Source organism: Hippocampus zosterae, chromosome 14, assembly GCF_025434085.1.
Source record: "Hippocampus zosterae strain Florida chromosome 14, ASM2543408v3, whole genome shotgun sequence".
Taxonomy (NCBI): domain Eukaryota; kingdom Metazoa; phylum Chordata; class Actinopteri; order Syngnathiformes; family Syngnathidae; genus Hippocampus; species Hippocampus zosterae.
The window spans coordinates 18,649,376-18,665,559 of record NC_067464.1 but is presented as its reverse complement, the minus strand read 5'-3'; the positions used below and the strand labels follow the sequence as shown (position 1 = coordinate 18,665,559).

The window sequence follows — 16,184 nt, the reverse complement described above, 5'->3', positions numbered from 1 at the left end:
TGTGAGTGTGAGTGCGAATGGTTGTTCGTCTCTGTGTGCCCTGCGATTGGCTGGCAACCGATTCAGGGTGTCCCCCGCCTACTGCCCGGAGACGGCTGGGATGGGCTCCAGCACCCCCCGCGACCCTAGTGAGGATCAAGCGGTACGGAAGATGAATGAATGAATGAATGAATGAGTTCAGACTTTTTTTTGCTGCATTAAATATAGGTCTTCACTTCGGTGCCACTTTTTCCACTTGTTTTTTTTCTGTTATATTAGCAGTTTGCCATTTTGCTCATATTTATGTGTATACAGCAGTGCGCTCTGTAGCACGAATTCTACAGTAACAGGATAAATCACGGAGAACTCAACAACACATTATCGAGTGTAACTTACCTCTTTACTGAGTGAGACACATTTTATAAGGTCAAAATAAGCACATGCAACACCCCGATGAAATAAATGCAGACGAGGGTGGAATTATTTCAATGCTTAAATATTTTATTTGACAGAGACTATCAGCAAACTAGTCAAATATTGTGCCTACAGTTCCGTCAATGAATTCCATAAGGTTCCGTAAATGACAATGATACAGCAAAGTTTGGACACGATGTCCATCGAACTCCACAAATACATTATACAGACAAAAGTGAGGCCCTTATCCTTCTTTTTATTTTTATTTTAAATACCGTCCGTAGAGTCCTTCACATGGCTTCCTGCTGGGCATTATTACTGTGAGAGGTCATAACACAAGGAAAAAGAAATGTGAGATAGTGTGAGCACACAGACGAGAGATTTTACACACCATCACATCAGAGTTTCTGTCAAAAATTGCACTTCGCAGAAACGACCTATTATTATTTACAACCAGCTTGAACCAGTTCAGCCTGATCCCTCAGGTGGTATTTGCTAAGGTGCAATCTCATCATGTCGCCAGCTGGACAAGGTTCGACCTGTAGTCTGTGCAGTGCTTGTAAATATGACCTGCCACAGCAAAATGAATCACATTAACTCATATATTTTTTTTTTAATGAGGTTTTGGCATGATCAAAAAGAGAATGATCTCAGCTTTCCAATGATATATCAACCACTGCGCTAGGCTACTTATTACATCATTATTACTCATTACGTCTTTACCACAGCTATGAATAGGCTGATACGACATGCACGCTTAGAGCTGCGTGTCTACGGCGACACTAAGCTAGGAGAGTCAAAGTTGTGAATTCTGTGTGTGGACGTCAAGAAAACAAAAGGTCAAAGGATGCCCGTACGCTGTGCTGCTTACGGCTGCATACAACGCCATACGATTACGGCAACGGTGATGCACCTTCACAGTAAAAATGTTTTTGTTTCCCTCCACCCCCCCAAACTGTATACATTGATAGCACACACTTTGGAATTGACAAAAAAAGTAAACTGATCAAAACTGGTTAAGAAAAAAACAAGTTGTGAATTGTTTTCAATGTCCAAGCATTGTCTTAGATAGGAAAGTCATCCCTGCCAACATGGCTGCCAACATAAGCAAGATTGTTAGCTGTGCTGCTACAGCTCGCTGGTGTATATCCACGATCACGCAATTTGAACAGACAACAACAGACAAATCAGAGGCCAATATTTTGGGGTGATGAACGCTAGCATAGCAGCTGCTGCTATTTGGGATGTCCCAATTCGATCATGGCATTTTCAGCTGATCAGGGATCAGGGCAGAGCGGGGTTTTTTTTTTCCATTTCCGCAATGTTTAAAGGTCACAAACTGTCCCAATAATTCAAAGCTATAAAGAACTCGTCAAATGAAACAATAATAGTTTCATTTGACATTGTACATTACACAATGTTCCTTTTTATTTTTATGTTGGGGTAGGTGACATGCACGCACCACGCACGCACAGAGGCATGTTTGCCTGTGCACAATGTGCGCTGCAGCACAAAGTAAATTGTATTTGGAGCAAGAAGGACACGCAAACTATGTAAATGTACGCTCTTTTTTCGTGATTATTTTGCCAAAGTATCAAAATGGGACTTGGTATCGGCGGATATTTAACGTGGGATCACACCGCGCTGCGAAGACGTGCGAGGTCGTGGACGGTTGCAAAAACGGTTACAAAAGGTTGCCATGGTGTTCACCAGAAGTAACGGTTGCAGTTTCTCTTGTCGCAAAGACATTATTCACATTCAAAATTTGACGCCGACAAAAAAAAAAAAAAAGCATAATTCGCGATGTACACAAACACTCGCAAACGTTCTCCACTCAGTGCGATATGGGCTTTAAAACCAAAGACTCAAAAGTGTGTTTGGGTCATCCCTCATTACTCTGAGTGGTAATTGTTTCGGAAAAATCCTGTTGATTCACGGTCAAATATGAGCTCATAATGATGTAGAATTATTCAAATGAGTATGAAATGAACGAAAGGGCACTGTCAGCTTTATACTGACGGCCGTACGTTGGGGATTCAAGACTAAAGTAATGAGTGATTGTTGTTTTGCTTTATTTTTTAGATAATTATTTTCATGACTTCAAACAATCCACAAGATTTATGACATGAACATTTCAAAAGTTTTACCCACTGAACATTATTGCCTCATATCTCAGGATCTACCTTGAGGTTCACTAATGCAAAAGGCATAGCCTAAGCCCGAGGAGAAGAGTAAAAAATTTTGCTCTTTGCGTACTGACTCTTTCATTCAAGCTTTCCTGCCATCATACAGAAAATCTCCATAAATAGTCTGTGGGGGACCTTTTCTCATGAGAATTTAGGAGTGTTAGAACAAGTAACAAACATATATGTATATTTTTTTAATGGTGGATGTGCTGAAAAGAAGATTTTGCATTTCTCGCATTTCCATGCAAATTCTAATATTTTTAAGCGCCCACCAGATTTAGGAATACGTTTTTACAGGATTTGAAGTCCACGCGCGCATACAAGAGTGCACGCAGGAACGCAGCGGCATGTAGCAACACATTCACAGGATCGCAGGGAACTAGAGTTTCCCGTTGGCAAAGGCTCCTTCTTGGAACTGCGGGATGAAGGTCTTGAAGTAAGCCCTGGGGAAGAGAAGGAGAGGAAGGGGAGGGGATCCTCTAAGATCATTCCATATAAAACACTGTTTGTGAATGAAGGGCTGGATTTAAACAAAGAAGCACGATGGCCGGCAAATGCTGATGAAAATGTGTTCAAAATTGGGACCTGTACAGTAGTGATGAAATACGGGCGCACGTGAGTGAGAAACATTGTCTTTCTAATGGCAGATGAAAATCAAGGCTTTTCCAGGCTTTTGGAACCATTTCCAGCTTCATGCAAGCTAACCGTTCTGTAGATCACAACTATCAAACTCGAGGCCCGGGGGCCAGATCTGGCCCGCCACGGCATTTCATGTGGCCCGCGGCAGCAAATCAAGCATGTCACCTTGCACGATGCTTGCGAAAATCTATGTATAATATGTAATAAGAGACATATTGTAAGCATTTTCTTTGAACCAAACCATGAGGGGTGACTTGACACCCTTGACGTAAATGGTTCACAGCAGGCATTAATTAATTCTTGACAAGAGCAAACTAAAAAATAGTGTGTGTGTGTTTTTTGTTTTGTTTTTTGTCGGGTGCAGCAGCTTCAACTAACACCTCCAGTCTCCTTACACTGATTCTATTCAAGGTTGGCTGACTTGCGATTTTCACTTGGAGAAGTCATTTGTAATTTTTCCATCCAGCAGTGTGAAACAGCGGGACCCAACTTTTCTCGGGGGACTGAGCCCGACTGTGATTCGCTAATTTCCGCAAATAATTGTTGCTTCCCGGCAAGATATTAAAATTGCCAACATTAATAGTTCACTTAGTGAGCGTTAATGCCTTCGTTCAGACCTTTGTCACCCGCCTCAGAATCTCATGACAATTTCCACATGGCCTGAACAACACACGGAATGACAATTGTTCTTACTTTGCCCTTTTGGCCATTTCATTGCCGTCCCAGCGTGGGCTGTAAGGATACGACTTCTGCACTTGAGAATAAAGCTGCCCGCTGCTGGTGAAGTGGTACACGGACTGGAACGTGAGGGTGGGCTGGTCTCTGGGGAAGTACAGTGGGAGATCCACTGCGAAGGACAGGAAGAACACAATGAGGACATTTATCGATAAGGTTGCGCCGTGCGGTTTGTTATCAAAGCTTCACATTAGGGTGTCGTGTTTTTTTTTTCTTTTGTGATGCTCCTACCGTGTACTAGGAAGCAAAAGTCTTTCCACATGAGTAGAAGGGTAAGCTTTGTAAATCCCTCGGCATCATACTCCACCACTCCCCTGCAACACACAGAGTCACACACTGATTATGTATACACCATGGAGTCTCATAAAAGATTAGAGGCAGAGACAAATGAGTGGCCGCTCAAGCGTTGAGTAGAGGACATGATCCTCGCTTGTTAACTCACATTCCAAAGTGACTGAGGAATGCAGCAATGTACTCCCGCCTCTTGTGGTAGCCTTGGATGACATACTGCACCTTGGCGGGAAAAAAACGGGGATTACTTGAAAAGCAAAATAGCGACCATGACAGATGAGGCTTCACACAAGTAATTAGACTGCATTTGTGTCATCTGAAACCAACAGGTCAAGGGTTTTGGGATACTCAGGATGATGTCATAATTTTAAATATGTCATCATGCTTTGAAAAGAACCAGCTCTCATTCGGATTTTGTCATAATTTATTTTGAACACAAAAACAATTTCCTAGAACTGGTCGCAAACATAAGTTTATACAATTTATTGCTGAATAATATGTCTCTGGCAGATGCAGAGGACGGCAGACGCCTCCCCCACAAAATACCTCCCCAACCCTACGGTTGGCAATGACTCTATCGCTAATAAATGACTACATGTGAAAGGAGTACTCAATATTTATTTATTTTTGAGTACCTCGGGTATGAAAAAAAATGATAGAGGAATTTTCTCTGCCTCGGGCTGTTATTTTATTGCATAGCAAAAGGGACACACCGGTACAACACACTTTCTCATCTATGCGAGGGAAGGAGGCAGAAGCAGTCTCACAAATTGGATTGAAGGAGTGGCAATATGGTGACAACACCAAAGAAGACAAACGTGGATGGGGGGGGGGGGGGGGGGAATGACAGAATACTGAAAACGCGGGAGCATTTCTAAACTGAGCAGCAAATACCAGTGACGTGTCATCGTTGGAACACGGACCTTGCATATCAGCAGCACGTCTCTCAATCGCGTCAATCTTGCAACATCTTTTCCAAACACACACACACACACACGCACGCGCACACACACACGCACACACACACACACACACACACACACGCACACGCACACGCACGCGCACGTACACCCACACCCACACCCACACCCACACACACACACACACACAGAATGCAGCGAAAGATCCGAGGCAAGGTACAGTTAACGCGGCACAAATCAGCGAGATGAAGCCGATGCACAATGTTCGCCCTGTGGAGGGCGACGTTTGTGTTAACTGTGACTACCGTCGTCAAAGTTGTGGCCAGTCGTAATGATGGTGACAATTACAGCATGCTTGCGAATATAATGTGACCTCATTCATGGTGCTTGTCATATTAAGAGAGAGACTTTTGCTCAATGTTTGCAAACAGTCTCAGATAAGCAATGACGAACACTTCACAGTGGACTCATGAAAGCCTTTGAGGTTGTGCTCATAATGAATCTTTGGATCGGTCATGGTTCAAATGGAGCATTTTTCCGACTTAGGGATTTTTTTTTTTCAAGCAACCCTAGTCAGAGGGGTTACATGCAGAGAATGTGGGCTAAATGGTTACTTCGAAACCCACAGTCACGGTTGACAACGAAACAACTAGTAGCTCAGTGTTCCAACATCCACAAACGGCAACGGCTGTCACAACTTGAGATTCATGAGGTACAAGGCAGGTTCCATGGTGAAGGGCCCCAGGCTGCCAGATCAGAGGAGGAGGTCAAACCAGAGATTGGGAGGCAAGCCCCAATGACTGCAGATGAAGAGATTGGGAGGCCAGCCCCAATGAAGGAAATGCTGAGCGAGGCATAAACTGACCTGAAAGCTAACATCATGGCGAGAATGAAAGCTGGGCAACCTAGAAACCGATTACAACGGCTATGTGAAGTACCATCTGAAAGTCTCATAGAAAGTGTGAATGCAGCACTGAGGGCGATCCCTACCGTAACGATCACAGAAACCAATGAGCTGATATACGCTTCAGCATCAGTGATCCTAGAGATGCTTGGCTATAAGAGCAACCATAGAAGCCATGAGACACGTTACCCACCATGGAAAAGACGGTTGGAGGCTAAGATCAAGGCGGCCCGGAAAGATGTGAGTCAATTGACGGAGGCCCAGAGAGGTGTGATGAAAAGGCCGATACCCGAGAGTTACATCCAGATGACCGTACCTGAAGCACTCGAAACTGCCAAACAAAGGCTCCAAGCCCTGTGAAGTCGCCTAAAGCGGTACACGAAAGAGAATGAGGCCAGACGAATAAACAGGCTGTTCGCAACACTATCTGCCAAAGTGTACGCTCAGTGGCAGGGTCCTAACAACAGAGCTGACCCACCAAGACTGGAAACTGAAAGTTACTGGAAAGGCATATGGGAGAAGGAGGTTGCACATAACAGCAGTGCACAATGGCTGGTGACCCTGAGAGAGGAGCACAGCAACCTCCCTGAACAGAACCCAGTTACCATAACAGTGGCAGACATACAGGAAAGAGTCTCAGATATGAAGAACTGGACAGCACCAGGCCCAGACATGGTCCACACCTACTGGCTAAAGAAACTCACAGCACTCCATGAGCGCCTAGCAGTACAAATGAACCAGCTGCTGAGGGATGGGACTCACCCAGAATGGCTAACCGAAGGGCGAACGATCCTGATCATGAAGGATCCCTCGAAGGGTGCAGTCCCATCCAACTATCGGCCAATAACCTGTCTCTCCACAACATGGAAGCTCATGTCAGGCATCATTGAGGCTAAGATAAGTGGACACATGGATCAATACATGAACGAAGCACAGAAGGGTATTGGTAGAGATACCAGAGGAGCCAAACATCAGCTCCTGGTTGACAGAACAGTCGCACAAGACTGCAGGTCCCGACGTACCAACCTGTGCACAGCCTGGATTGATTACAAGAAAGCCTATGACTCGATGCCACATACATGGATCACTGAATGCTTGGAGTTGTATAAGGTGAACAGGACCCTAAGAGCCTTCGTTGCGAACTCGATGAGGATATGGAAAACCACACTTGAAGCCAATGGCAAGCCACTTACCCAAGTGTCCATCAAATGTGGCATATACCAAGGTGATGCACTCTCCCCACTGCTGTTCTGCATAGGACTGAACCCCCTAAGCCAAGTAATCACCAAGACAGGCTATGGATACCGCCTCAGAAATGGAGCTACGATCAGTCACCTCCTCTACATGGATGACATAAAGCTGTATGCTAAGCGCGAAAGGGACATAGACTCCCTGATCCACACAACCAGGATCTACAGCAGCGACATCGGGATGTCATTCGGGCTTGAAAAATGTAGTCGGATGGTGACTAAGAGAGGAAAGGTAGTCCGCACTGAAGGGGTCTCGCTCCCTGAAGGAACAATAGCAGACATTGAGGACAGCTACAAGTACCTCGGTATACCACAAGCCAATGGCAACCTTGAACTGGCAACAAGGAAAGCAGCTACGGCCAAATAGCTCCATCGAGTGAGGCAAGTCCTAAGAAGCCAGCTCAATGGCAAGAATAAGACCCGGGCAATAAACAGCTATGCCCTGCCAGTGATCAGATACCCTGCAGGAATAATAAGGTGGCCAAAGGAAGAGATTCAGACCACGGACGTTAAGACCCGAAAGCTCCTAACCATGCATGGAGGGTTCCATCCCAAATCCAGCCCCCTGAGACTGTACGCAAGCCGAAAGGAAGGAGGCCGGGGACTAGTGAGTGTGAGAGCCACTGTCCAGGATGAAACATCCAAGCTCCACGAATACATCAAGGAGAAGGCTCCAACGGATGACGTACTCAGAGAATGTCTCAGACAATGGGGAACAGAGGATGAGGAGCTGGAAGAGGGACCATCATGGGAGGACAAGCCCCTACACGGGATGTACCACTGGACCATAACCGAAGTGGCTGATCTCAAGAAGTCCTATCAGTGGCTACAGAGGGCTGGCCTGAGGGATAGCACAGAGGCACTCATCCTGGCTGCTCAGGAGCAGGCCCTGAGCACCAGAGCCATTGAGGCCCAGATATACCACACCAGACAAGACCCAAGGTGTAGGTTGTGCAAAGAGGCACCGGAGACAATCCAACACATAACTGCAGGGTGTAAGATGCTGGCAGGGAAAGCCTACATGTAACGCCATAACCAGGTGGCTGGCATAGTATACCGAAACATCTGTGCGGAGTATGGACTGGAAACCCCAAGGTCAAAATGGGAAACACTTCTGAAGGTGGTGGAGAATAACAGAGCGAAGATCCTGTGGGACTTCCAGATACAGACTGACAAGATGGTAATGGCGAACCAACCAGATATCGTGATCATAGATAAAGGGCAGAGGAAAGCCGTTGTAGTGGATGTAGCGGTCCCAAGTGATGGAAACATCAGAAAGAAGGAACACGAGAAACTCGAGAAATACCAAGGGCTCAGAGAGGAGCTGGAGAGAGCCTGGAAGGTAAAGGTGACAGTCGTGCCTGTGGTGGTCGGAGCACTCGGGGCAGTGACCCCCAAACTAGATGAGTGGTTGCAACAGATCCCGGGAACAACATCGGACATCTCAGTCTAGAAATGTGCAGTGCTGGGAACAGCAAGGATACTGCGCAGAACCCTCAAGCTTCCTGGCCTCTGGTAGAGGACCCGAGCTGAATGAGGGACAGACACCACCCGAGGGGGGTGAGACGAGGATTTTTTTTTTATATATATACAGTACATGGAAGTACATGGAATATAGTACTGTATATGTCGCTCTATGTGACTCACTGTTGTTTTGCAGCTTCTTGCGGACCGTTTGCACACTCTTTGGGACTTTTTTTTAACCTGTTATATGTTTATTGGTCACACTACTTCGCGGATTTTCGTTTATTGCGGGTGCTTTTGGTCCCCATTAACAGCGATAAATGAGGGACTATTGTATTTGAAATTGCCACACTGAAAATGTTCCCAGACAATAAAATAAATTGCTGCGATGCACAATGCGTATTTAAGAAACCTGATAAGATAAGCCGTCCACTGTAGTAACCGCTGTCCCTGAAAGGCTTAAATTAACCCCACAATTCTCCTCAGTAGAATTGCGGGCCGGCTGTAGTCCATCCTGACTTAAGGTAAGTAAGTCAATGGCAGCGCGCATTTAATTCTCACGAGAACATTCAAATTCAACACTGATGGGCTGTTGAGGAGTTTGTCAAAAGTCTTTGCCATTATTTATGCAGCACATTTTCATGAGCAGTTTAACAGCATTAATCTTGGAAGTGACAGTAAAGAGTGATTCAAAACTTGCTTCACGGGCATTTTGGCCACTGTGTCAAAGAAAGAAAAATAGACGCTGAGAAGCATTCAGAGTGAACCTGCCCAGAATGTCAACAAAGCTCTGGCTGGGAGAAACATTAACAGGGGTCAAGATTGTAACAGTTGCACACACCTGCACCAAAGTCTTCACTTTAACACTTGGCAGTGACATATGATGTTCAATATAAACCTTGACCAGTCTAATCTCATTTCAACAAATATTCCCATACATTTCATAGAGAGGTTTCATTGTCTTTTAAAAATGCATTTTGATTTATTTCATGAGCAAGGCAAGGCAATCTTCTAATTGTGTGTGTGTGTGTGTGTGTGTGTGTGTGTGTGTGTGTGTGTGTGTGTGTGTGTGTGTGTGTGTTTTAAATCAAGTTCGACTTGCAAACTGACAAGGTGTACTTATCAAGTGAATAATTTTAAAGAAGACAAGCTCATAACATGGTTGGCCATTGAACAGGTGAGAATGTCAAGAGCCAGCCAACCATGAAGGGGACTGTGCTTCAGACAAACAGTGAGGCCAAAATGATTACCATAATAACAATCAGGCAACAGCAAAAAGAAGCAAAACCGTTTTTCATGAACAAGGTCTTTTAATTAAGACATTTTATTTCTCCATAAGTGGTATAAATGGAAGTTTAGAAGGGGCCGTAAACGAGTGAGGATGGGTGTGACAAATTTCTCTCTCTCTCTCTCTCTCTCTCTCTCTCTCTCTCTCTCTCTCTCTCTCTCTCTCTCTATATATATATATATATATATATATATATAAGATAAGATAAGATATCCTTTATTCGTCCCACACTGGGGAAATTTACAGCCTCCAGCAGCAAGTATGTATGTAGAAAGAAGAAAGAGAAAAAAAACAACAAACATCTTTCAATTAAATGCAATATGAACACAAAATGGATAAATCGCAGTACTATTTACAATTTTCCTTCACATCATTTAATTACTATTATTATTATTATGATTGTTATTTTTTATTCATCAGCCTGACAGCAGTCGGTAGGAACGAGCGTCGGTATCTCTCCTTCTTGCAGCGCGGGTGTAACAGTCTCTGGCTGAAGGAGCTACCAAGTGCTGTCAGGGCGGGCTGGAGGGGGTGGGAGGGACTGGCCATCATAGCTTTTAGCTTAGTTAGCATCCTTCTGTTGCCCACCTCCTCCAGAGTGTCAAGGGAGCAACCCAGGACAGAACTGGCCTTCCTGACCAGTCGCTCCAGTCTCTTTCTGTCCCGGGCTGAGATGCTGCCTGACCAGCAGACAATGCCATAATGGATGGCCGAGGCCACCACCGAGTTATAGAACGTCTTAAGGAGTGACCCCTGAACCCCAAAAGACCTCAGTTTCCTGAGTAGGAAGAGTCGGCTCTGTCCTTTCCTAATCAGGGTGTCCGTGCTTGTAGACCAGTCCAGTTTGTCATTCAGAAGAACACCAAGGTACTTGTAGGAGGTCACCCTCTCTATGTCCATACCCTGGATGTTCATCGGTGCTGGTGAGGACTTTTTCCTGCAGAAATCCACAACCAACTCCTTAGTTTTCCTAGGGTTGATCTGGAGGAGATTCTGCTGGCACCAGTCCACAAAGTCCTTTGTCAGTCCCCTGTACTCCCGATCGTCCCCTTCTGTAATGAGGCCAACAATCGCAGAGTCATCGGAGAACTTCTGAAGGTGGCAGTTTGGAGTGACGTGTCTGAAGTCCGAGGTGTAGAGGATGAACAGGAATGGAGCCAGAACAGTCCCCTGCGGCGCTCCAGTGCTGCAGAGAAGCCGGTCCGACTCACAGCTCTGCAATCTCACGTACTGCGGCCGATTTGTGAGGTAGTCTATGATCCATGCTGTGAGATGGTGGTCCTGTAAGGAGCGACGGCCCGGCGAAGTGAAGTGAAGTACTCGAAGAGCGGTGGTACACTGTTTTTATTCAGCACACGTACGATCATTTATATACCAGCAAGGCGGACGTTAGTGTAAACCAACGTCCAGCCCACCCGGGGGCTGTGATTGGTTGGTAGCGAGCGGCAGCGGGGGCCGCCGATTGGCTGATCAGTCTCGCGGCGCGAAATTCAAATGTCAGAGTTCTCAGGGGGCATTTGTGGTTGCTACAAATACTCCCCTGTTAGAAAGTCCTTGGCAGGCTGAGTCCGAATTAGGATAGTGATGAAAGTTCATGGTTGGGCGTGCAGGCGGTCGGGCGGGCGGACGGCACGTCCGGCTCGAGTGATGGTCAGCGGCGCGGGTTCGTCGTCGTCGTGGTAGGCCGGTTTCAGGCGGTCGATTGAGACCCAATCCTGTCGACCATGGATGTTGAGGCGGTAGGCCTTGTCGTTACGTTGCTCCACGGCGTACGGGCCGCGGCATGGTCGAGTTAGAGGCGGGCGGTGGGCGTCGTTCCTTACGAAAACGTGAGTACAGGTTAACAGCGACTTCGGTACTCGTCTGCTGCGCTGGTCTTGGTAGGTCTGGAGTACGGGTCGGTACTTTCCGACGGTGCGTCGGAGATCGGCGAGATAGGCCGTGGAGTCGGCGGTGTCTTGGCTGGACGGGAAGAACTCCCCGGGAACGGCGATGGTTTCACCGAATACCATCTCGGCTGAGGAGACACCGAGACCTTCTTTCGGAGTCGTCCGCATTCCGAGAAGTACCCAGGGCAATTGGGCACTCCAGTCTGGTCCGGTGCAGCGGGCCATGAGCGCTGCCTTCAACGTGCGGTGAGTGCGCTCGGCCATTCCGTTGGCGGCGGGGTTGAAAGCAGTCGTATGATGCACAGTCGTTCCCATGAGCTGACCAAGGGCGGTCCAGAGCTGTGACGTGAATGAAGAACCTCGGTCGGAGGTGATATCGTCAGGGACTCCGAATCTGCTGACCCAGCCTTGGAGAAGGGCGGCGGCGCAGTCTTGTGCAGTGGCTCCTTTCATTGGGATCGCCTCAGGCCATCGAGTCGACCGCTCGGTGGACGTGAAGAGATACTGGTAGCCGTCTGAAGGTGGCAGCGGTCCAACTATGTCGACGTGAAGATGGCCGAAGCGACGTCGGGGTTGTGGAAACTGGCCGATACCGGATTCTGTATGTTGGCCGATCTTACTGGCTTGGCATTGGAGGCAGTTGCGAGCCCAGGCTCGTACGTCTTTGTTGATTCCATGCCATACAAACTTCTCGGTCATCAGTTTGGCGGTTGATCTTCCAGACGGGTGTGATAAACCATGGATAATATCGAACATTTGACGTCGGAGCGTTTTCGGGATGAGTGGCCGAGGGCGTTGCCTGCTCACATCGCAGAGTAAGGTGCGTCCGTCGTCGCCAAACGGTACGTCTTCCCATCTCAGGCCTGTGACGGACTGACGATAGTCAGCGGTGCCCTTCTGATCAGCCACTTGGGCGTCGGCGATGGCTCCGTAGTCGACGCCAAGATGGACGGCGTTGATTTCCACTCGTGACAGGGCGTCGGCTACTGGATTCTTTTCACCAGGGACGTACTCTATCTCGCATCCGAATTCTGCGATGGCGGAGAGATGACGCTGCTGACGGGCGGACCACGGGTCCCCAGCTTTGGTGAAGGCGTGTACGAGGGGGCGGTGGTCGGTACGGATCTTGAACGGCGTTCCTTCCAGCAGGTGGCGGAAATGTCGCACAGCCAGGTATACGGCGAGAAGTTCGCGGTCGAACGTACTGTATCGGGTTTCAGGTTGGCGTAACTTCTGACTGAAGAATCCCAGAGGCTGCGGGATACCGTTGATGACCTGCTCCACCACACCTCCTACAGCAACGTTACTTGCGTCGGTCGTCAGTTGAAGCGGAGCCGCCGGCTTCGGGAATGTCAATGTCGCGGCCTTGGCGAGGGCGGCTTTCGTAGCTTCGAACGATTTGCTCTGGGCGGGGGTCCATTCCAGGTGTTTCGGGTTGCCGCCGAGCGCATCGTATAGCGGGGCCATGACGTGGGCGAGGCGAGGCAGGAAACGATGGTAATAGTTCACCATCCCAGTGAACTCTTGGAGAGTCTTGATCGTTTTTGGCGTAGGGAACTTGTGGATGGCGTTGACTTTAGCGGGCAGGGGGCGGACTCCGGAAACGTCGATCTCGTAACCGAGGAACTCTACTTTCGACGCGCCGAAAACGCACTTGTCTCGTCGTACTACCAAGCCGTTGTCGCGGAGCAGTTGGAGGACGTTTCGGACGTGGTCGTGATGTTCTGCCTTCGTCTTCGAATGGATGAGGATGTCGTCGACGTAACATACACAGTACGACAGTTCGCCGAGGATGCTGTCCATGAGGCGTTGAAAGGTGGCGCCGGAGTTGCGAAGACCGAACGTTGAGTAGTAGAAGACGTAGGAGCCGAACGGCGTGATGATCGCTGTTTTGGGGACGTCGGGCTCGTGGACGGGAACTTGAAAATAACCTTTCAAGAGGTCCAGTTTCGTGAAGTATCTGGCGCCGTCCAACTCGTTGGTGATGTCCGCGATGTTGGGTAGGGGATAGTGATCCGGTTCCGTCTTCACATTCAGCAGGCGGTAGTCTCCACACGGCCGCCATGAACCGTCAGTCTTTTTTACCATGTGCAGCGGTGATGCCCATGGACTGGATGCTTTCTTGCAGAGTCCCATCCTTTCCATTTCGGCGAAAGCTTGTTTGGCGGCCTTGAGTTTGTCGGGCGAGAGGCGTCGGAACTTGGAATAGACGGGTGGTCCTTTTGTCTCGATATGGTGGAAGATTCCGTGTTTCGCTGCTTTCCCCGGCGTCTGGTGAAGTTCGGGTTTGAAGACGTCGGCGTACTCGGTTAGTAGGTGCTCGTATGGGTCGTTGGTTGTGAATGCACAGGCGTTGACGTTTTCTTGGACCCGGGCGACGAGGTCGGTGGACTGGAACGATTGGAGATTCAGCATTCTTCGGTTGCCGACATCGACCAGTAGGTTATGGTGCCCGAGGAAATCGGCTCCGAGCAGTGGTGTCCTCACGTCAGCGATAATGAAGTCCCAGGCGTATCGGCGGTTGGCGATCTTGATGTGGATGCGGCGGCATCCATACGTGGCGATGGGCGTACCATTGGCGGCCACGAGTTTGACTTGGCATGGCTGGTTGTGACGTCGGTTTTGGTCTGTGGCGGGGTAGATGGAGCGGCATGCTCCGGTGTCGACCAGGAAATCGCGATTGGAGATGGCATCGGTGACGTAGAACCCCTGGTTCGGGTTGGCGATCGTGCAAACGTAACTGTGATGAGGGCGCCACGCCGCCGGCGTTACTGTCGGCGGGTGGCCGTGGCGTTTTTTGAGAACTTGCAGTTCGGGAGGCAGTTTCTCGCGTCTCTGCCGAACTTGCTATGGTAGCTGCAAATACCAGACGGTAGCATGTAGCCGCGGGACCACTGGTTCTGGGGCGGAGCTTGACGGCGATCATGCGGTGGGCCTGGACGGTGGCGTACGGCATTGATGTCTGCGTCCACATTGGGCGGGGCTAGTGCGCTGCAGGCGGCGGCGACCGGCGTCGATTTCTCGGCGGCTCTGGTCGCGGTAATCAGGTCATCGGCTTTGGCGACTAGTGCGGACATTGACAGTGTATTGGCGTCGTGGAGGGCGGCGCGAACTGAGGACGGGATGGACTGTAGCCATAGTTCGCGCATGAGGTCGACTCTGCGAGGCTGGCCAGTAGACGGATCGGCGCCGGGTAGTCGGGCGAGTGACTGCATCTCGTTCCACAAACTGAGAGCTGTGCGGTCGCCTAGATCCTGACTGGGCATGGCGAGCAGTCGTTTGGCGCGGGCGCTGACGGTAAGAGTATACTCTTTCAGCAGGTGATCTTTCAACGAGTCGTACGTGATTTCGTCGTCTTGTTGGTCCAACCATGCCGAAACGTGCTGGAAAACGCCGTCGGGGACGGCTTCTAAGACGTAGTCCGCTTTTGTTCTCGGATCTGTGACTTTCCGGAGGCGGAATTGTACTTCGGCCCGGCGAAACCAGGAAACGGGTTCCTGAGTGCTGAAAGGCGGCAGTTTCACCGAGACGGCTTGGATTGCGAGGTTGTTGTCGGACGGCGTCTGCGGGGATGGTGTTGTCGACATCTTGAGTCTCGAAGGTTGCGTGTTGAGAACGGCGAAGGGTCACCAGTTGTAAGGAGCGACGGCCCGGCGAAGTGAAGTGAAGTACTCGAAGAGCGGTGGTACACTGTTTTTATTCAGCACACGTACGATCATTTATATACCAGCAAGGCGGACGTTAGTGTAAACCAACGTCCAGCCCACCCGGGGGCTGTGATTGGTTGGTAGCGAGCGGCAGCGGGGGCCGCCGATTGGCTGATCAGTCTCGCGGCGCGAAATTCAAATGTCAGAGTTCTCAGGGGGCATTTGTGGTTGCTACAGTCCACTCCGGCGTTCTGCAGTTTGCCTCCCAGCAAATTGGGCTGGATGGTGTTGAAGGCACTGGAGAAATCAAAGAACATGATTCTCACAGTGCTCCCAGCCTTTTCCAAGTGTGACAGCACTGAGTGGAGGAGGTAGATAATGGCGTCTTCCACGCCACACACACACACACACACATATATATATATATATATATATATATATATATATATATATATATATATATATCTTAAGTCATCTTAAGACCATTTTAGAAAAATAAAAAGAATTTCTTCCTATTAGACATGACACTACAGCTTCTTGTTTGCTTTCAAACTTAGCTTGGAGCAGACGTGTGCACA

The 16,184-nt window shown here is 48.7% G+C and overlaps 1 protein-coding gene across 2 annotated transcripts in view; it reads right to left on the bottom strand.

Annotated features, from left to right (window-relative positions):
* Nucleotides 1-459: 459 nt before the first annotated feature.
* Nucleotides 460-16,184, bottom strand: part of babam2 (BRISC and BRCA1 A complex member 2) — a 98,958-nt gene continuing 83,233 nt past the window's right edge. For both annotated transcript variants that reach the window (XM_052085810.1, XM_052085811.1), the window contains exons 9-12: nt 4,396-4,466; nt 4,185-4,267; nt 3,912-4,065; nt 460-3,022 (exon numbers count right to left, since the gene is read on the bottom strand). In XM_052085810.1, the coding sequence (XP_051941770.1) occupies nt 2,959-3,022; nt 3,912-4,065; nt 4,185-4,267; nt 4,396-4,466 (372 nt within the window). In that variant the 3' untranslated portion in view covers nt 460-2,958. The remainder of the gene's footprint in view (nt 3,023-3,911; nt 4,066-4,184; nt 4,268-4,395; nt 4,467-16,184) is intronic.